Raw genomic sequence first — 23,050 nt, 5'->3', positions numbered from 1 at the left:
ATGGGGTCACAAAGAGTCAGACATGACTGAGCAGCTAACGACCTGGACTATAAAGAAGGCGGAGCACTGAAAAATTGATGCTTTCAAACTGTAATGCTGGAGAACTTGAGAGTCCGTTGAACTGCAATAAGATCAACCCAGTCAACCCTAAAGAAAACCAACCCTGAATATTCACTGAAGCACTGATGCTGAAGCTGAAACTCCAATACTCTGGCCACCTGATATGCAGAGCCAACTCACTGGAAAAGACCCTGATGCTGCGAAAGACTGAAGGCAAAAGGAGAAGGGGGCAGCAGAGGGTGTGATGGTTAGATAGCATCACCAAATAAATGGACATGATTCAAGCAAACTCCAGGAGACAGTGAAGGACAGGGGTGCTTGGCGTGCTGTAGTTCACAAGGCTGCAAAGTCAGACATGACTTAGTGACTGAACAATGCTCACCAGAATTAAGTGGAAACATGTGGACATTGGTGTTTGGGGGCACACATGCTCTCTCTCTCTTATAGCTCCTACCCCACCACCCAATCCCATTACCTGCAATATCTATCTGTAAGGCTTTCTTTTCTTCTGACCAGGCTTCCTTAGGAACCTTCCTCTTACTATGGATCTCCTCTTTCTGTTTAATGGCTTTAGCGTCTGGCAGACTATCAGTCTTTGTGTCTTGAGTTGAGTGCTGTGAAGGAGCAGCAGTACTGGAACCTAAGACAGGAAAAAGAAGACTGTAAGTTGACAAAACGTATTTTAAAATACTTTTCAAGCATCTACCCTGGGTTGGGAAGATCCCCTGGAGAAGGGAAAGGCTACCCACTCCAGTATTCTGGCCTAGAGAATTCCATGGACTGTACAGTCCATGGGGTTGCAAAGAGATGGACACGACTGAGCGACTTTCACTTTTCACTTTCACTAGAGTGAGAAGACAGTTAAGATGGGTAAACACTGAGAGTGAAAGAGAAAGACATCTTAGGGAAAGGGGACTACATATGAAAAAAATGGAATCAGGAAAGTAACTCAACATCTAAGAAAGAACAATTATATAATTTATTTGATTATAGAATTTGTAAGCACTGAAAAGTTGTTTGGGAGCCAATTCTACTATTCTGAAAGACTAGGCTAAAGAGGTTTATTTTTAATTTGTAAGGGCAATGAAAACTTTTTGATGTGGAGATTAACATGATCAAAACTTTTTTTGAAGCACTGATTTAGCTACAGCAAAGAAGGGGGTAAATTTTTGAAGTTCTGCTCAGAATACATATAAGTTCTGAAATAGAAGCAATACACACAAAAAAGAGAAGTGGCTAATTATACTCCAAAATATGTTTCAATATTTATAACTGTGGCAGAAACTACCAGCTGCTTTCTGAAATTGATTTTCCTCTGCCTCTGAAATAGAACCTGACTTAGCTGGGCATATGTTTATGAGAAGAAAGATTATATTCCCCAGCCTCCCTAGCATCACAGGTTGGTGTGACCATGTGAATAACTCTGGCTAACAGGATGGGAGGGGAATGATACATTTACATTTTGAGAAGTATTTAAAGGAAGAAATATACTTTTCTCTTTTCCTGTTTTCCTTTCTACCGCCTGGAATATGGGTCTGATGGCTACAGTATGAGAATGGAGGCTAAAACATTGAAGCAACGGGAGAGAAAGAGCTTTGTTACCTGCTTTATCTATTCTTTCTATCAACAAGTCTTTTTTGTTTTGTTTTGATCTCTGAGAGCTAAAGCTAATTCTAACTTAAACACACTTGAACAGGCATATTTAATTAGTACAGTCCTACTGAAGTGTTTTAACTGAGTAGGTAGTTAGGAAGTAAACAAGTTAAATTCCTGAAGAACAAAAGCCTATGTATGACAATGTTATTAAAGAGCTAGCATCTCATGGCACCAAATACTTTTATCAGAAATGTTTTTTAAAATCCATTATGTGAATTTATGGCAGTCAGATTAATTTGTGTACAATATACACAAAGTTTTCCAAAAATATCTCAAAGAGCTTTAAAAACGTTGATTCCACCTGCCAGTGCATACCAAAAGCTGCAGCTAATATTCTATTTCAGACATGGACAAGATGGAGCAGGGTTGAAGACAACTGGATAACACTTTTCTATTTACTGATATATTCATTTTAGAAGGCCAGAAGAAAATGAGTGATACCTCTACCTGTGGTATCTTTCTCCAAAGATTCTTTTTCTTCAGAGCCAGCAATCTTGGTCACTGCCTTTTTAGTGTAGATCTCCTTTTCTTGGTTTTTGTCTGAGAGGTCCTCATCCCCAGTGATGAGAACTTGAACGTGAGCATCTGGAATAATGATGTGATTTGATCCCATGGAGAAGGAAAAGGTAACACCAGAAAGTAATACACCACCCTCCCCCCAAAAACAAAACCTCTTTATATACTAGAGGAAAAAAGCATCTCATAGGCTCAACCATGTAAAAGCTGTGGCAGTTCTGAGGACTGCCACATATGACAGTTTTAACATATGACAGTTTTGGGGAGTTTGGAAAACTTTCCATATTTTTCTGTGTACAATCATTTTAAATAAAATCTGCTCTTTGCTGATTTGATGCAACAGTAAGAAAAAAAAAGGGGGGATCCAGATCAGGTATCTTTCAAAGTAGAAAAGTAGATCTGAACAATCTTTCAAGTTCTTTGGCCTAGTCAAAGTTTTTCTCAATTAGGGGGCAAATTTCATATAATACTAGAAAAAATTTATATCACCTAGATTTTATATACAGTACTCACGTAATTTTAAAAAATCTTCTTGAGTTAAATTTGCCTGATAATTTCTAATTCCTTTTTCTTGGTCATATTTGCTAGAGATTTATCTACTTAATTGGTCTTTTAAAGTGAGTTTTTTTGTGTATATGAGAAAACTCAAGTGCAAAATTATGTTGGTAAATAAATTAAAAATCACCAATACAACAACTAGGATACAGTTACCAAGCAGTTAATAATGGTTATAGAGCTTAAAAAATAAAACATTACAGATATAGTGATATAATCATAGATACTCTATGTGAAGGCTCAATTAATACCATTTTCAGCAGCAACCTTAAGCTCAATTTAGAATCTGCCAATTTCAAGGATGTTTTTGAATGTATTGGATTATTTTGCATGTCTTTCTTTAAACTTTATATAAAAAGGTGTAATACTCTGAGTACCTTTAACTTGTCTTTTACACTCCAAATTATGATTGGAGGATTTACTCATAGTGACTCTAATTAATTCATTCTCAATGTTACACAGAATTCTACTCAATTAATGTATCAAGTCATCTGTTGATAAACTTTAGGCTATTTCTAATTTTTTTAATATTAAAAAGCATTACAATGAACATTGTTGTAGAATTTCTTTGTAGCTTGTATGAATTGCAAATATTCTCTCAGTCTGTGTCTTGTCTTTGTTATATGTCTTTTGGTATACAAAATTTTTTAATAATATCATATTTATTTATTTTTTTCTTTCATGGGCTGTGCTTTGCAGGTCTCATTTAATAAACCAGTATTTCATGGTCAAAACACAGTCATCTAAATTCTAAAAGCTTAAAGTTTTCCTTTTTACATTTAATATCACTTGGACTACGCTTTTGTTTAGTTTGCACTAGGGCTTCCCTGTAGCTCAGATGGTAAAGAATCTGCCTGCAATGTTGGAGACCTGGGTTTGTTTGATCCCTGGGTTGGGAAGATCCCCCGGAGGAGGGCACGGCAACCCACTCTAGTATTCTTGCCTGGAAATCCCCATGGATAGAGGAACCTGGCTGGTTACATTCCACAGGGTCACAAAGAGTTGGACACTAACGAGTGACTAAGCACAGAGCACACAGGGATCTATCAGATTTTATTTTTTCTTACATCTATCATCAGTGGCCAAAACACTATTGACTAGTTCACCCCCTCCCCAGGATATGTCATCTGTGGCATATATTAAGTTTCCACATTCATGGGTGTGTTTCTGGTCAACACATTGTTTATTACTACATATTAGGTCTTAAATATATTTTATACACACACACACACACCACACACATGCACACAGTAAGTCTTTTGATATCTGGTATGGCAAGTTCCCTATCTTATTCTTTAAATATACTTCTTGATTTTCAAAAAAACCTTGGAATCAGCCTGTCAAGTCCCACGAAAAATTCTACTGGAATTTTGAGTAGTGATGCATTGAATTTACTTAGGGTTCCTTACTGTAATTCAATGAAGCTTAATCATTTTCTATGTCCTTTGTTAGAGTCATTTCTAAGTACTTATTTTTTGTTGTTTCTAAAAAGCGTATCTTAAAAATGCCTTTTGCATTATGTCTCAGAAGACACATACCAAATATTGCACAGAGAATTCAGTGAATTGTTAAAAAAAGTGAACATGTACCAGGGTTTTAAAAAAAACCTGGCTCGAAGTATACATGCTCCCCTCATTCTTTCTTCCAATCTCCCCCAGGATGATAATTAACAGCCCATTTTAAGTGCAACAAACTACTTATATTTCTGAACTTTCTGTAAATAGAAAAAAAGAGCACATAGCCTTATGTCTTGCTTTCTTCTCTCATGTTGTATTTGTAAGATCCATTAAGTGTTAAAACATATTTGTCCTTTACTTAGTCTCATTTTCTGGTTGGTATTAACAATGTTAATACAATTCATCCATACTACTGGAAAAATAACGGGCATTTGGTAATTTCTGGTTTGAAGCTATTACAAGAACTGCTGTAAAGAATATTCACTTGTTTCTCTTGGTGCTCATGCACATCCTCTTCCGTGGAGTATATGATTAGGATCAGAACTGCTTGATTATGCTTTTGTGTAACTTAGTAGATAATGGCAAATTGCTTTCCAAGGTTACTCTCGAAATTTACATTCTCACCAGTAGTGAATAAATACCTCTTGTTTTATATTCTTACCAGCACAGTACTGACTTTTTCATTCCAGCCATTCTAATGCATATGCAGAGATCTTACTGTGATCCTAATTTGCAAATCCCTGCTGATGAATCAAGTTGAATATTTTTGCCTTATGTTCATTGGCTATTCGATATTCTCTTTTATAAAGCACCTAATTCAAGTACTTTTGTCCTTTTCAAAAATTGGATAGCCTATCTTTTTCACATTGATTTGTATTAATTCATTTTATATTCTAGATAGAAGTCCTTTGTGAGATACGTATTGAAAACATCTTCCCCACTCTGTGGCTTGCCTTTGACTCTCTCATTTGGTGGTTAATTAATAGAATACCTTAATTTCATGTGATATATCTGTCAGTATTTTCTTTTATGGTTACTATTTTTGGGGGCTAGGGATTCGATTTAATAAATCTTTTCCCACTGCAAGATTATGAAGACATACTCCTCTGTATTTTCTTGCAGAAAACTGACATATTTCATCTACCTATGCCTTTCATATTTAAATCTATGAAGTATATGGAATTGATTTTGACGTGTAGTGAAGTAGGGGGGATCAGTGTTCTTTTTTTTTTTCCCCCTAATATCCAATTTACATAACATCATTTTACCAAAAACATCATCTTTTTCCCCACGGTACTGCAGTGGTAGCTTTATCATCAATCAGGTGTCCATACATATGTGAATCTGTTTCTGGAGTATTCTCTGCTCTGGTCAGTCTGTTTATCTTTGTGCCAACATCACACTGTCTTGATTACTACAGCTTTATAATAAGTTCTGATACTTGGTAGTATAAATCCTCTAGATTTGTTCTATTTCAATTTTTTATTACATATATTTAAGGGTATAACTTTACCCTAACTATCACTTTGGCTATCTTCTATACATTTTGATATCAGAGTTTTAAATATATTGCAACTTCCAGTATTACTTTAACTTCTGAGTTACTTAGAATTAGTTTTAAATTTTCAAATGCATGGTTATTGTATTAGTGTATGTATATAATATTTATATATTATGTATATTAGTTTCCCAGGGCTGCCACAGTAAATTATTACCAACTGAGTGGCTTAAAACAAAATACATTTATTCTCCCACAGATCTGGAGTCAAGTGTCAGCAGGAACATGCTCTCTCAAAAGGCTATCTGGGAGAATTCTTCCTTATCTCTTCCAGTCTTTGCTTTTGTCTTCACATGACCCCCTCTCCTAGTCAGTAAGTACATGAATCACTGGATTTAAGGTCCACTCTAAACCCACAATGATTTAATCTAAAGATCTTTAACTAATTACATCTGCAAGTAACATTACATACTGAAGTTCTCAGTGAACATGAGTTTTGGGGGAATACTATTCAACCCAAAACAAACAGATTTTTGTTTTGTTATTACAAGTTTTTATTGTTGATTTCTAATTTGGCTACAGTAGTCAAAGAAGTTGTTCTGTTTGAACATCATTTCTTTAAAAGCAACAACTTCATCCATTTTTCTAAGTGTTTCACCTGTTCTTTAAAAAAATGCAAAGTTCTCAATCAAATTTTAAAATTCCATTGTTTAAATCTTCTCTAATTTTTTTGTTTTTTTTTTTCCCTTTTTATTATTAAAACCCTTGTGTAAAGGGCTGACATTAAATAGAACTCAAGAAGGGTTCTCTGCTTCTTAGGAAACTCCCACCCAGAAGCAGGTTATCTATGAATGGTTTAGTACCTGACAGGTGAGGGCTGTCCTGCACTGTCCAAAACCAAGCCAGGCATGCCGCACCACACCCCCGCGGATATGGGCAGCCGCCTGCCAGAGGGGGACCAGCTATCTGAACCCACCAAGGCTTCCATGGTGCTGCCGTATGGTTCTACCTCAGTGGGATTCCAGAGGTCTACAGTCTTAAATCTCACAGATGGTAGCTTTGACCAATTGGCTCCTCAACCAAGTACATACACTTTAATCCTCTTTCCAGCATCTCTCAGTTTCTGACGGATATGAACTGTTGGGTTTACCTATATCTTCCTGTCATTTTTCCTGCATACAAGTTTGAGTACGTGAAAATAAGCTCAAATTTTACCTTGCTTGTTGTTATATTTGAACCTTTTTTTATTGGAAGGGAAACTCGTGTGTGCATGCGTGTGTGCACTCTCAGTCGCCCAGTCATGTCTGACTCTTTGTGACCCCATGGACTGTAGCCTGCCAGGTTCCTCTGTCAATGGGATTCTCTAGGCACGAATACTAGAGTTGCCATTTCCTACTCTTATATATAGATATAGGCGTATATATATATATATAAAATTCATAATTATATATAATTACATATTATATAAACATATATGTTTTAATATCAGATATAATTATATAGGTTTATATAATATATAATTATATATTACATATTATATAATTAATATATATTACTATTAGGAGTATTCCTACTCCTAGGAGTATATATATTTTATATATACATATATATATATATATTATTTTTTGGCCTAGAATTTTATTTTGTCAATATTAACACTGCTCGCTACCTTTTCTTTGGTTAGTATTTGCCAAATATATCTTTTTCTATCTCCTTTATGTTTTGGGAGGTAACACAAAATAAACAGTAATCTAATCAAAATATCAGAAAGTCGAATAGTTCCGTTAAGCTTATAACAGAAATCAACAGTTTTCAAATACAACCAATTCATTTAGTCATTTCTTCCAGTATCACTAGCCTTGTTTCCAAATAACATGTTTCATATTGTTGTATCCTTTTTAGTTCCAGAAAATTTTTTATTTTCTTCTATGATCAATAGGGATTTACCTCTTAGAAAACTTTCCTGTCACAGCCATATTCCCTCCTTCTATCTTTTGAAGTTTTAACCCTATACTAATGTTCAGTGTTTATATAGTATGTAAATAAGAGTCTTGATTTAGTCAGTCTTCAGTTCATATGTGATTGTGTTATGTTTCTGTTATTCACATTAAACCAACTAGAATACTGTAAACATATTTACTTTCTTTTAAAAAGTTTTGCTTTCCCTGAGGAGTTAACAATTGCCTGTTTTTACATTTGCTAAGTTTCTCTATACCATTCCCTTCATCATCCTTATAAATGGAAACAGAATCGAAAATCTCTTCCAAATACAGTCAACTATATAAGGCAGTCTTATCAGCTTGACTTTTCTTACAGTCCTCTATCTGAACTCGTTCTCGATCTTCTGCACCACTGCTGCAATGGCAATTCCTTTCCCACTCTCCTATGTTGACCTCATTTCCTTCATTCTATGTTTTCCTTTAAAAAACTTAAATCTTTAATTTTAATGAAATAATTTTCCCTCATAATTTCAAGGCATTATTCCTTTAGTTTCTAGTCCCATGTATTACTTTCCTTTTTTTAATTGGAGTATAGTCACTTTACAGTGTTGTATCAAGTTTCTACTGTACAGCAAAAGGAACAAGCTATACATATACATATATCCCCTATTTTGGGATTTCCTTCCCATTTAGGTCACCACAGACCACTGAAGAGTTCCCTGTGCTATACAGTAGGTTCTCATTACTTGTCTATTTTATAGATAATATCAATAGTGCATGTATTATTTTTAAAAAGTTTAACATCAGTCTAATATCCATTTCTTTATATGGTACTTGTTTTCTCTTTGGAAGCCTTTTGAATCTCCTCTTGCCAGTGTATCAAAATTTCAAACAGTCATGTGCTTTGATGTGGATTTTTATGTACATAATGGTTCCTATTAATATGAAAATTAATATCCTTCACCTTTGGGATCTATTCCTATACTAGTCCTTTGATTGCTTCTTTTTTACCTTCTTTATCTTCTGTATGGAACACCTATTTTTTGATGATGACCCTTTGGAGTCAATCTTGAATTTTCTTTTCATTTTTTTTTCTTTTCCCTTCTTTTTACATTCTATTTCCTATCAGAATTTCTTACTTTTATATTCCAATCCTTATGAGATTTTTATTTCTGATATATTTAATGGGTTCACTTAGCTGGTATACAAAAGTTTTCTCCAGCAGGTATCTTCTCCCTATTCTTCTTAACCCTTTAAAGTGAGAGGTTCTAAGGCTCGGCTTCGCCCACGGTTAATCAGGAGGGCTTTTCCTTAGGATGTAAAGTCTGAAGTAGACCAACAATAATAGTAACAGATGATCCCTATAAGAAGCAGGAAGTTACAGGGGTCCCTCAGGTAACAAAGCCCAACTTTATTTCCAACACAACATCCTTACCAAATGCACAGTTAGTAAGTTCACTGTGCAGACTTCTAATGGAGTTCCCTGAGCCTACCACTTTTTGTCTCCTGTCAGTTTCTGCATATCTACCTTCTTCACAAGTGTCTAACAGTGGGATCACAGTGTCACCTACATGAACCAAACTGCCACTAGTATATAGCTAGCATATGAGCGTTTTCATTTATGAACTACATTTTGAAAAAAAGTTGCCTTTTTATTTACTTGGCAGCCTCAGTGCTAACTGGCAGATAAACTTATCTTATTTCAAAAGACCTCAAAATGCTTTTGAGTGCAACAAAAGTTATCTGGAAGAATGTCTGCACTTTAGCAAGCAGCCTTTCGTTTGGTTTCCTCATAAAAGCACTAACACCATCACAGGAAATCATTAACACTATGCCCAAACCAGAACATAGAGCCAGCAGCCCTTGTTTGAATACTGCCCCCAGATTAGTAGCTCCTATCTGGCTAATAGCTATGAACATGAATAAAAAACTGTAAATGTAACAAAGTAATATATGTAAGTATACATGTAGAGTTTTCAGTGGCTCCTGAAATTTTCCTTTAATAAATACTACTGTGTATCAATTAAAGAAGCACAATATCAGTGATGCAGAGGGAAAAAAAAATCAAGGAGATTCCTAAAGATTAAAAGCTTTTATAAAACATTGGGGCCTTTATCTGGGAATAAGAATGAAGACCCAAGATCGATGAATGAAGCAGACTGAGTCTTCATGAGCCTGAGACTCATGTGGACTGATGCAAACAGAAGAATGTGTATCCTTTCTGCAGAGGACAGTCATGCCTCAGGGTTCACTGATTATTGCCAAGAAGGAATACAAGCTGAGTGCAACCAGATATTCTGACTTTTCAAAGGAAGCCCGAAATCTTATTTTTAAATGTTGGCAGCAAAATTAAAAAACATTCAAAACAACATGTAAGCCACAGATTTTCCTGCAGAAGCCAATTGATGAGATATTTATACCATCTGACAGATAAATTCACGAAGCATTTTAATCAACACTTTCTATGAATTTTAGTCTTTAAAACATTTAATTGGATATAATTTCATTTTAAAAGCTGCAATCTAGTTTCCATAGTGAAACTAAAGTTTATTGTTTTCAAAAATTTGAAGCATTTAAAAAGATTTTATATTTTCCTTCTTGTACATACCCAATAAAACACCTAGGAGAAAAATTCGCATTAATGAAGTAGAAAAAAAAGAAAGGATAATACTCCCACTTAGGATGAATACAGAGAAAAAAAAAAAAAGCCACAAAATACACAAAGCCACTCCAGTCACCTGCATTATCTTTCTGAAAGGGTTTTTTCCCCATTGACAAGGATGCCTTAGTTACCGCCCTCTTACTGTAGATGCCCTCTTTATGTTTAATGTTAACAGTGTCTGCCAGGTCATCATCCCTTGTGCCTAGCACCTGAGCCGGGAAATCTGGAGCAATGGCATCATTGGATCCTACAGAAAAATGGAAAAGCAGTACAGTTAACATAAGTACAGATAAGAATTTAAAGAAAAACAAAAAAAATTACCTCTTAAACCACTTCTATAAAAAAGGCACTACCATGGGAGTGTTATAGGGTAATTAGAAGGAGACATCAGTCAAACTGAAGCTGTCAGAAATGTACAATACTGCTACAATACAATGGAGAAGCAAATGACATAAGAGGAGACAGAGAAAGCAGAATATCTGTTCAGAAGGGAGATCAAATTCTAGCTCAGAAATGTTTTCAGAAGAGGAGAAACAGATTACAAGTAGGGACTTTCTGAAATATGAAGAGGAAGGAAGAAACAAAAGCATTTTAGGTAGAGGTTATGGCATTAGCAAAGACAAGGAAAACAGTAAATAAGAAAATCAGATACTTTTGTGGTCAGACATTAAAGAGAGTGGTGGGAGATATTAAAAAGTAATTGGGACAAAATTCAGCGGGGCATAGCATCCCAAACTAAACGGGGTAATAATAAAGGGAAATACAATCAGGCACATTTTAGGAAGGTCAATCTGACAATAATACAAATTATTCTAAGGAAAATTTTATGTGATAAATGTAAGATTTGAATATAAGATTTTTTTCTTTTAAAATACATTTCAGTATTAAGTCCACTAATACAGGAACTGATAAGAAGTTTACCCATGTCACAAAGAAGAGGCAAAAGAACATCTCTAGATATGTAAGAGTTTGTAGTAACTATAGAATTATCTTCTACAAAAATGTGATTTTTTTTTTCCTTCTTATCTGATACTCCATATCTCATGCACTTTGTAAGCACCAAAAAGGTACATGGCCAAAAAAGCTAAGTATCAGTTCAGGTGGTTCAGTGGTAAAGAATCTGCCTGACAAGCAGGAGATGCAGGTTCAGTCCCTTGGTGGGGCAATTCCCTGGAGAAGGAAATGGCAACCCACTCTAGTATTCTTGCCTGGGAAATCCCATGGACAGAAGAGCCTCATGGGCTACAGTTCCTGGGGACGCAAAAGAGTCAGACGTGACTTAGTGATTAAACCACCACCACCACAAGTATCAGTCCATGAGTATAGTATAAATATGTCATGAGGAATATTTCAGGACAGACTGCAAGAATCCTGTTAAGCCTTCTGGGTCGTATGTCCATTGAGCTTTTCTTTGCTTCTGTGGCATCACTTTCTTTTATTTGCTCCCTATCCTTCAGGTAAATCCTCATTGTCCTTTCTTCAAGTAAAACTCTCAGTGTTGGAGTTCCTGAAGGGGTCAGAACTGGGTTCTCTTCTCTTCCTGGATGAACTCCCCAATCACCAATGTATAGAATTATATGTTGATGACCAACAAATATGTATCTCTAGCTGGAACCTTTCTTCTGAGCTTCAGATTCCAGTACTTAGGACACAACTAGCCTCTACAGCATTTGGGGGAGAAACTGTTGTAGCAAAAATAGAAATGACACTTTTCTTAAATAAAAATGAGAGTTTTCTGATAAACAAGGAAAATAAGGAAACAGTGAACAGGCTGGGGAAACAACATAAACAGGCCTGAAAAAGAATAATCTCGGCTTATTCTTTACTGTTACTACTAACACGTGTAGCTAGACTTCTTCACAAAGCCAAACAAAGCTAATTACTCTTTGATACAATTCATATGAATTGTACTCTGCACCTGGCATTCTTCTCCCCCTACACTCTCTCAGTAGCATTCTGCATTCCAAAAAGAAGGTTAGGATCAATAACTTGAGGGAGCGGCAGGCCCAGTTGCTGAGCTGCCTGATGCTAGCTGTGGCCTTTTTTTGAAATTTTGCAAAGGAAAAAAAAAAAAAAATACAAGGGACATCCCCAGTGGTCCAGTGGTTAAGAAGTCACCTTCCAATGTAGGTGATGTGGTCCAGAAACTACGATCCCACATGAAAGTGAAAGTGTCACTCAGTCAAGTTTGACCCTGTGACCCCATGGACTTCAGTCCACCAAGCTCCTCTGTCCATGCAATTCCCTAGGCACAAACACTGGAGTGTGTGGCCATTCACTTCTCCAGGGACTCTTCCCCACCCGGGGATCAAACTCAGGTCTCCTGCATTGCAGGCAGATTCTTTACTGTCTGAGCCATGGGGAAGTGGTGTACCTTGAGGCAACTGGTCCCTTGGGCCGCAAACTACTGAGCCCACACGCCACAGTTAGAGAGAAGCCCACACAGTGCATCTAAGATGTAGCCAAAAGCAAACAAACAGATAAATTTTTTTAAAATGCAAGACCTTCATTGTGATTCTCTCCCTATTACCCAAAGAAAAGGGGCATAGTCTTGAGACACTAGCCTGCTGTATTTTCCCCTTTGCTGGACAATGAAAGAATAAAGCCATCTCTCTCCTCCTCCAAAACTGTCTGTATGTCTGTTGGGCATCAATGCACAGAAAGCCAAGAATTTGGCAACAAAATTAGAAAAAGACTTCCTTTCCTCATTTAAAAAAAAATTTGTTTTTATATATTATGGAACAACACAAACAACTGTACATGAGGTTTTTTTCACAACTTCCCTTTATTCTCCAAGAGAGGTGATTATGTCAGCTTCAGAGGTGGGGAAGAATACAGTTCCTGAGAGCAGCAGGTATATATAAAAGAGAATCAACCTCACTGGAGCCAAGAGGCAGTTGAAAGAGTGCAGCCACACAATATATATATGCCATTGAGTGTATGCATACTTATTTTCCTGTATCTGTGTTCAGCTGTAAAATGTATCAAAATAAGTACAGGTTAATGTTTGGGACAGGAAGAGTCCAGAACTCTAACAGGAGATCTGGAATCTCTACACCCACCTGGATGTTTTCATAAAAAACAGCATATGTTTATCATGTGCCATATTCCATGTAGTGCACTTGTACACAAACACATCTGCAAACCAACTCTGTCTAAACTCAACTGCAGATTTAACATCTCCACATGGATGCAGAAGTCTCATTTTTAACATGTCCAAAGCAGGTATCTTGACCATCTTTCCCAAATCTGCTTCTTCCTCAGGCTTCTCCATCTCAGTAAATGTCACCTTTTTTTTACCAGTTGCTTATTCTAGAAAACTAGAAAGCATTTTTTTTTAACCTCCTCTCCCTCACTCTCCATATTTCATTACCAAGTCCAGGAGGAACTATTAAACTTATAAAAATAAGTTGAATGTTTCCATTTCTCTCCATCTCTATCATCATCACTCTAATCCTAGATGCTACCCCTTCTGATACTGACCACTGCAACAGCCTTTAGGTAACTAGTATCCTCAATTCCACTTCTTGACTCCCTACTTTTCATTCATAAGCTATCCTCTATGTAGCAGCATGAAAAAATTACAAATGTAAATCAAACCGTAATTGCCAACTGGAATAAAGTTCAAATGCCTTAATATAGTTTACACAACCCTGACTCGAAGGCAATGGCACCCCACTCCAGTACTCCTGCCTGGAAAATCCCATGGATGGAGGAGCCTGGTAGGCTGCAATCCATGGGGTCGCTGAGGGTCAGACACGACTGAGCGACTTCACTTTCACTTTTCACTTTCATGCTTTGGAGAAGGAAATGGCAACCCACTCCAGTGTTCTTGCCTGGAGAATCCCAGGGACGGGGGAGCCTGGTGGGCTGCCGTCTATGGGGTCACACAGAGTCGGACACGACTGAAGTGACTTAGCAGCAGCAGCCTCATCTTGAGCCTACCTAACTTTAACCAATTCTAGCCACAGCTCTGCTCTACCCACACTGCCTTCTTCTCATTTGCCAAATGCATCAAACTTCACTGTTTCTGGAGCTCTGTTCATATTGTTCCCTCCAGCCAGAGCACTTTCACTCCTCACTCTGTCTGCCTAATTTACCTATATCTTCTAGATCTCAGTTCTAGAGTTTCTTCTTTAGCAAGGTCTTCATGAGCTCCTAAAATTAAACTGGATCCTCTTATTCTCTTAGAACTCTTATTTTCTTAATGCATCATTTGTAATTTGTGTACTTATTTGTATCTATTTGTTCATATCTACCTCCCCACTTGAGCATAATCAGAGGGGACATGTTTATTTTGGACAACCTTATAAATGTAGCACCTAGTATAGTATCTGTCAGGAATACTGGGACCGTACTTAGAAGTAGAACTGTTAGTTCATATAGTAATTCTATGTTTAATGTTTTGAGGAACCACTATACAGTTTTCCATAGTTGCTACACCATTACCATTAGCAATACCCAAAGAGTTTCAATCTTCCATATTCCTGCAATCCTTGTTCTTTTTTATTTCCTAACAGCCATCCTACTGGGTATCTCTTCATAGTTTTCACTTGCATTTCCTTTATGACTAATGATGTAAAACATCTTTTCACATTCTTTTTGGCCATCTGTATATCTTTCCTGGAGAAATGTCTCTTTAGATGCTGTGCTCATTTAAAAATGAGATTTTGTTGTTGTTGTTGAGCTGTTAAGAGTTCTTCAGACATTATGGATATTAATCTCTTATCAGATATATAAGAACTGCAAATTTTTTTCTCAACTCTGTGAGCAAACTTTTTACAATGCTGATAATTTTTTGGGGGGAGCAAAAGTTATGTTATTAAAGTCCAATTTATTTATTTATTTTTGGCTGTGCTTTTAGTATCATTAGTTGTAGGAAAACCAAGTCATGAATAAAACAAAACCTCTTTAGTCTCTTAAAGATAAAAAATACAATTGTTTATTCTTTTTGTGCCTTTCATTCCAAAATTAACTTCTGACATTTTCCCCCAACCGTGTAACTAAATTTTCTATTTAGATGAGTGTTGTGTTAAACTGACTTCAAAGTTCACCACCAGTCACTTTCAGCTTCATTTCTCTGTAATGAATTCTTCATTTTGATTCATCTCTTCAGCTGGATGAGTCTTCAAGTAAATTTCCCAAGAAGGTACAGAGGTTGAACATACTTTCTAGCTCTTGTATACATGTGAAAATGTCTTTTCACTGTTATACTGCTTAATCTATATGCACTGGGTCTATAAATCCTTGAATTATATAATTTTCCCAATAAACACAGACTTGGTTCCATTATTTTTACATTTAACCTTTCAAATAAACCTGATATCAGATTTAATTTTGTTCCCTTTTTTCAACTGTATATTTATAGGATTTTTTTCCCTTTTAATACTCAAAAATCTTTTTCTGGTATGTATCTCAGTCTCTTTCTACTGATTTTTGCCTGGATTTTTATGATAACTTTCAATCTGCATACAGTGTTCCCTTTTTTAGGAGAAGGATGTTTTCCTCGGTTAAGCCTTTGACTATTACCTTTTTCCCCAGCTACAGGTAAAATTCTTGGTTTGGTTTACTTAGCTATGTTTCTTACGCCTCTCATCACCTTGTGCAGCATTTTCCTATTTACTTTTGGCCGTGCTGGGTCTTCGTTGCTGCAGGCTGGCTCCTCCAGCTGCGGCACGTGGGGACTACCCTCCCTTGCGGCGCAGGCTCCTCTTGTTGCAGAGCACAGGCTCCAGGCGCGGGCTCTGGCAGGTGCCACACGCTAGCTCGAGGGTGTGCAGGCTTCAGCAGTTGTGCCACGTGGGCTTAGTTGCTCCAGCAGCACGTGGAATCTTCCCAGATCAGGGATCAAATCCACGTCCACTGCACTGGCAGGCGGATTCTTAACCACTGTACCACCAGGAAGTCCCTCACAGCTGTTTCACTTTCTTTTTCCTCTGTAATTTTAGAGACTTTCTCAGATTTGTCTGCATCACTAATTTAACTTCCACCATGCTAATTCCATCCTTTCCTGCCTGAACAATATATTTTACGCCTGCTACCAAATCTTTACAGCTTTACACAGTCTTTTCCGTTGTATTGTTGCTGCCCCCCTTTTATCTAAACTGAGACAAAACAGAAAATTCACAAATTAAAATAAGTGTACAATTCAGTAGTTCTTAGTGCTTTCACAACCAATACTGATATCTAATTCTAGAACATTTTTGTCCCCCACAAAGAAATCTTACATATGGTAGCAGTTACTCCCTATTTTCCCATCCCCTACCATTCCCTTGGCATCCACTAAGCTACTTTCTGTCTATATGGATTTGCTTATTCTGGGAATTTCATGTAAATGAATTATACAATATATGACCTTTTGCTATTGGCTTGAAATATTTCTCCCTTTGTATTTTTTTTTTCAGTTGTTAGTTTTGATTTATATATTTGGTACTCTGCTATTAGGTGCATATACATTTTATAATTGTTATATTTTCTTGATGGATTGACTCTTTCATCATTATAAAATGACACTGTCATTAATAACAATTTTTGTTTTGAAGTTTATTTTGTCTCCTAATAGACACTCTAGCCCTCCTTTGCTTTTTTTTTTTTTACAGAGCATATTCTATTCCATCCTTTAACTTTTAACTAATTTATCTTTGAATCTCAAGTAAGTCTCTTTATTTTGGCCTCACTGCACGGGTTGCGGGATCTCAGTTCCCCAACTAAGGGTTGAACCCGGGTCCACGGCAGTGAAAGTGCTGAGTCTTAACCACTGAACCACCAGGGAATTACCCAAATAGGGGCTTTTTCAGAGAAAGACAAACACAGTATCATACCACTTATATGTGGAATCTAAAAACAATGATACCAATGATCTTATTTATAAAACAGAAATAGACTCATAGATGTTAAAAACAAACTTATGGTTATCAAAGGGAAAGCTGGGGACACGGGGTAAATTAGGAGTTTGGGATTAAAAGATACACACTACTATACATAAAGATAAAAAAAACAAGGACCTACTGTATAGCACAGGGAACTATATTCAGTATCTTATAATAACTATAATGGAAAATAATCTGAAAAAATATATATAGGTAAAATTGATCATTTTGCCATACACTTGAAACACAATATTGTAAATCAACTATACTTCAATAAAAAAATAAAGTGAGGCTTCTGCAGACAGCATACAGTTAAATTATGTCTTTTTAGCCAATCTGTCAATCTCTGCCTTTCTATCAAATTGTAATCCACTTACATTTAATGTAGTTTGAGTGTAGGATTTAAGTCTGCTATTTTTCTATTGTTTTCAATGTTTTATGCTTTTTTTTTGCTCCTCAGTTTCTGTACTATGCCCCTTTTGTGTCAAATAGCTATTTATTAGTATATCATTTTAATTCCTATGATGACTTTTACTATATATAAAGTTATTTTCTTAGTGATTGTCCTGGGAATTAACATTCACATGTTAATATAAATCAACAATCTATTTAAATTAATAGCAATTTTAATAGTATATATAAACTTTTCTCCTTTATAATTGTCTCCTCCCCTCTTTATGCTATTTTCACAAGTTATATAGCATTATACATTTTGTGTCCAATAACATAAATTTATAATTATTGTTTTGCATTAGTCTTTTATGTCATATAGAAGGAAAAAGGAACTACAAATAAAAATACCTTTCTACTGTCTGTATTAACTTATGTAGTTACTTTTATTACTCTTATTTTTCAATGTGGATTTGAGTTACTATTTAGGTTATTGAGTTATTATTTCATCTTGAAAAATCTTAAGTACTTTCTGTGAGTCAGTTTGTTAGCAATGTAGTCTCAATTTTTGTTTATCTGAGTATCTGAGAATGTCTTAATCTCTCCTTTTTTTTTGAAGTTTTTTTGGGTACAGAATACTTGGTAGGTAGGTTTTTTTCCCTCAGCCTTTGAATATGTCATTGTAATGCCTTCCGGTCTATATGGCTTCTGATGAGAAATCAGAAGTCTCTGTGCAGAGACTCTGTACTCGTGTTGGCTGCTTTAACATTCTTTGTCTTTTGATGGCTTATGATGTATCTAGACACGGATCTCTGAGTTTATCACGCTTGGACTTCCTTGAGTATTTCGGATGCACAGATTAACAGGAGTCCTTAAATTTGCCAGTTTGGGGCCATTATTTCTCCAAATACTTTTTCAGCCTTTTTCTCTCTCTTCATCTCATTATGTGTATATCAGATTGCTTGAGGGTAATCCATAGGGCTCTGAGGTTCTGTGGACCTCTCTTCATTCTTTTTTTATTCTGTTTCTCACACTGTATAATCTCGACTGACTTATCTTCACTAAGTCACTGATTCATTCTTCTGCCTGTTCAAATCTGATATTGAGTTTTCTCTAGTGAATTTTTTATTTTAGTTATTATACAAAATTTTCAACTCCAGAATTTCTGTTTGGTGATTTTTATAATTTCTCTTTTACTGATATTCTCTATTTGGTAAAACACTGTTCTTATACCTTCTTTTAATTCTTTGTTGAATTTTTGCTTGTTTATTTGTGGCTGTGCTGGGTCCTCCTTGCTGTGTGGGCTTTTCATTAGTTGTGGCGAGCGGGGATACTCTCTAGTTGCAGTGCATGGGCTTCTCATTGCAGTGGCTTCTTTGTTGCTGAGCATGGGCTCTAAGGGCTGCTGCTGCTGCTGCTAAGTCGCTTCAGTCGTGTCCAACTCTGTGCGACCCCATAGACGGAAGCCCAGCCCACCAGGCTCCGCCGTCCCTGGGATTCTCCAGGCAAGAACACTGGAGTGGGTTGCCATTTCCTTCTCCAATGCATGAAAGTGAAAAGTGAAAGTGAAGTCGCTCAGTCGTGTCCAACTCTTCGCAACCCCATGGACTGCGCAGCCACCAGGCTCCTCGGTCCATGGGATTTTCCAGGCAAGAGTACTGGAGTGGGGTGCCATCGCCTTCTCCAGGGATCTAAGGGTATGCAGGCTTAAATAGTAGCACGTGGGCTCAGCAGGTTGCGGCTCATGGGCTCTCTCTAGAGCACAGGCTCAACAAATGTGGCTCAGGGGCAGGGGCTTAATTATTCTGCGGCATGTGAGATATTCCCAGATCAGAGATCAAATCCTTGTGTGCTGCACTGGCAGGTGGATTCTTTACCACTCAGCCACCAGAGAAGCCCCCTTTAGTTCTTTAGACATGGTTTCACTTAGTTCTTTGAACATACTGTGACTTATGCTATTTTTTTAAAGTAACTTTTCTAAACTAATTCTGTAAACTCTACTGAAGTTCCCACTCAACTAGCTTAGTGATAAGCTAAGATACAGATATTCTTAAACATCTATAAACAATGAATCTCTCTGTCTTTGCTGAGGGATTACGTGCACAGAGCCTTCAACACTGAGGGCAGGGAGTTAAAAATTCTGCCTTAGCCTTTCCTTTCTTCTTGTCCACAGCCTTAAGGGCAGGCAAAAGTTAAAGGTCTCAGGTCTTTCCTGAGCATGCACACAGGCCTGTGCACATGTGTAAGTCTTCCAGAGCCCTAGGAATATGTTAATGGCTTTCAAAATATCTATAGACATCTCATCTTCAGTTTTTCCTTTAAAAGAAGCTCATACACACTGGACAGCTCTGAGTAATGTCAAATAAAGACATGCCTTTTGAGTGGAGTCTTGAAAGAGAACTAGCTCTGTTCTACTCCCTCTAGTCCTGGAACTATAGGCTGATATTTTTCAAGATTCTCATTGAGCTGGGTGTGGGGATGAGAATAGAGTAAATTAAAATGCCACAAGCTTACTACTCTTATCAAGGTTCAGACATTTTTCTTCAATAAATGCTTACTACAAAGGCTACAAGACTTTGGTTTATTTCCAGAATTTTGGAAAAGTTTTCTATAAAGTTTTGCCAAATTTCTGTTGTTTTTATCACAGGGCAAAATTTTTCATGCTACCATTTTTTTCTGCTATAATTTTCTCCACCATTTTTTGGCTATAACTTCTCATCTTCTTTTAAAAATTCCAGCCAGTTCTCTCCCAATGGCTTTTTGCTTCTATTGACAGTTAAGTGTTAGTAGTATATACATTATTTAAATATCTCTAAATGAATATAAAAATAACATATATACTTTATATTGATATGAGGTATAAATATCTTTAAAAACAGACATGGTACCTATCCTCACAGAGCTTACTCTCAAATATAACTGGAACCTTGTTACTATTTCACAGCGTTACTAGTCCCAAAGAGTGTATCTCTAACATCTATCTCTTTCTTTCATTTCAGGGAATATTGTCACCCTGTTTATTTAACTTATTTAACCACTGCAGAGTACATCATGTGAAATGCTGGGCTGGATGTAGCACAAGCTGGAATCAACATTGCCAGGAGAAATATCAATAATCTCAGATACACAAATGATACCACTCTAACAGCAAAAAGTGAAGAGGAACTAAAGAAACTTTTGATGAAAGTGAAAGAGGAGAGTGAAAAGCTAGCTTAAAACTCAACATTCAAAAAACTTAAGATTATGGCATCCGTTCCCATCACTTTCTGGCAAACAGATGGGGAAACAATGGAAACACTGATAGATTTTATTTTCTTGGGCTCCAAAATCACTGCAGAAGGTGACTGCAGCCATGAAATTAAAAGACGCTTGCTCCTTGGAAGAAAAGCTATGACCAACCTAGACAGCATGGGAAGTACTGATGCTGAAGCTGAAGCTCTAATACTTTGGCCACCTGATGTGAAGAGCTGACTCATTAGACAAGACCCTGATGCTGGGAAAGATGGTTGAATGGCATCACCGATTCAATGGACATGAGTTTCAGCAAGCTCTGGAATATGGTGAAGGACAGGGAAGCATGGTGTGCAGCAGTCCATGGGGTCCCATGGAGTCACAAAGAGTCAAACACAACTGAGCGACTGAACAACAAGAGCAAATCTCTTTTTTTGTGAGATTACCTTTGCCTTGTGTTTTTGTTTTTAAAAGGATTTTATGAGTTCAACAGTTTACTCATTCTCAATTGAGAAATTTTTTGGCCCAAATATCTGCAGTGGTTTATGACTTGCCCCCGGCTCCAAACTCTAGTTGGATCTTCCATATATCTATGGAAACACAATATACTCTTTAGACAATAGCTATCAGAACAGTTTCAAGGATTTCACCAGTAGCTCTACGGGTATAAGAAAGTATTATTTTCTATTGTTAATTCCATCCACTCTCAGAACAGATGGAAGAACATGAAAAAATTACAACCTCAAGTATATAGCTAACAGATCTCTTGTCTAACTGATGAATTCAGTACTTTATAGGGACAATATTTCTCATGATACAATGTACCATTCCTGAGTCATTTTCTCTTCCCACTGCTGTCCCATTTTTCTCAAAGTTAATGTCTCCAGAGGGAAGTGTTAGGGATGTAAATGAACAGAAGCACACAGGAGACCTCAAAAATACTGAACACTTGATCAGATTTCTATTGGTACATTTCTGTCTTCTGAACTAGGGGGCTGAAAGTGAGACTGAGATCAAAGATGTTCCTACCTACAATCAATTAAGTGAGCTTATTTTATTTCTGGTAGCCATTAAGTGTCTTTTTAAAATCATAGCCATGAAGGTAGTGAAAAATTCTTTCCAGATCTTGGTTATAGGCTTAACAATCAATCCTAACATTGGCATCACATTGGGAAGTCAGAAGCAGCAGTAACAGGGGTTTAACCTCAGTTACCATTAGACACTAGTTTGGTTTTCTTAAAATCAAATCTGTGTAACACCAGGGACAACTACTTTCTTTTTAATTCTTACACACATAAAGATGTCTACTGACCAATCATGAAAAATTCATATTTAAACTGAATCAAATCATCTCCCGTGGACCAATTAATATGTTATCCCAACAATCAAAACCCCACATCCTACCAACTCAGTATCTGTATCTTATAATTTTCCACAGAAAATGTTTATTGAGCTTTTCCATGGGGTGCTATTCACTTTCTAAATCTACAGTTCTCTTGTGGTGATCTCAAAGAAGTGCTGTGGGATATTTTAAAATCCTAGGGAAATAGTGATACTTAATATCTGGTGTACACTACAAATAACCAAATCCCATGGACAGAGGAACCTGGCGGGCTACAGTCCATAGGGTCACAAGAGACTTAGCACACACAGCACATACAGAAACTAGCACCTAAATGTTTCAACATTAGATACTGTTACATTCCTTTCAACTCTGTTGTATCTTTGCAGAGCTGGGTTTTTGACTGTTTCTGTAACAAAAATAGTGAAGGAGAGTGGTTGTGTCCCATTTCATCTCAGGGTTTGAGAAAGTTTACAGTGCCCAATAGCTGCACATGTCTCATCAGTAAGTAATTATGGGTATTTATGAACACAGTAAAATATTTTCTTTCAAACACAAAACCAAAAAAAAAACCTAATATTTTTGCTTATTAAGTTGCTAGATCAAAACAGTATTTTTATGTGCTAATAACACAATAGCTTAGTATTTGAAAAAAATACTTCTTGTAATTCTATGCTGCTGATGACTCATATCCACATGATAATGGGGAAAAAGATCACCCAACCAAAAACTAAGGTCACTATGAACACAGAAAACTTGGAAACCTTTGTCCTAGATGGAATCCACTAACCAAAACATGTAACTGTTCACACAATTTTCTTGAAATATTTATTATATGTTTGAGTGTACACAATATATCTGACACTTATCTGAA

At 36.6% G+C, this 23,050-nt stretch overlaps 1 protein-coding gene across 18 annotated transcripts in view; it reads right to left on the bottom strand.

Annotated features, from left to right (window-relative positions):
• Nucleotides 1–23,050, bottom strand: part of ALMS1 (ALMS1 centrosome and basal body associated protein) — a 186,938-nt gene that overhangs the window by 41,687 nt on the left and 122,201 nt on the right. For 9 of the 18 annotated variants that reach the window (XR_015137289.1, XR_015137292.1, XR_015137295.1 and 6 more), the window contains 3 exons: nucleotides 10,421–10,591; nucleotides 2,158–2,301; nucleotides 536–700 (listed from right to left, as the gene is read on the bottom strand). Coding sequence is in view for 11 of the 18 variants with exons in the window: in XM_086327622.1 (XP_086183748.1) it covers nucleotides 536–700; nucleotides 2,158–2,301; nucleotides 10,421–10,591 (480 nt within the window). In the remaining 7 variants the exon portion in view is untranslated. Of the gene's footprint in view, nucleotides 1–535; nucleotides 701–2,157; nucleotides 2,302–10,420; nucleotides 10,592–19,686; nucleotides 21,425–23,050 lie in introns of those variants that run through there. The other 9 variants (XR_015137290.1, XR_015137291.1, XR_015137296.1 and 6 more) reach the window with 2 other exon arrangements.

The sequence above is a fragment of the Bos grunniens genome, chromosome 11 (genome assembly GCF_055505025.1).
Source record: "Bos grunniens cultivar Pamir isolate PY7600 chromosome 11, Bosgru_T2T1.0, whole genome shotgun sequence".
Lineage (NCBI taxonomy): Eukaryota > Metazoa > Chordata > Mammalia > Artiodactyla > Bovidae > Bos > Bos grunniens.
The sequence above is the reverse complement of the archived record's forward strand: the minus strand, read 5'-3'. Positions and strand labels throughout refer to the sequence as shown.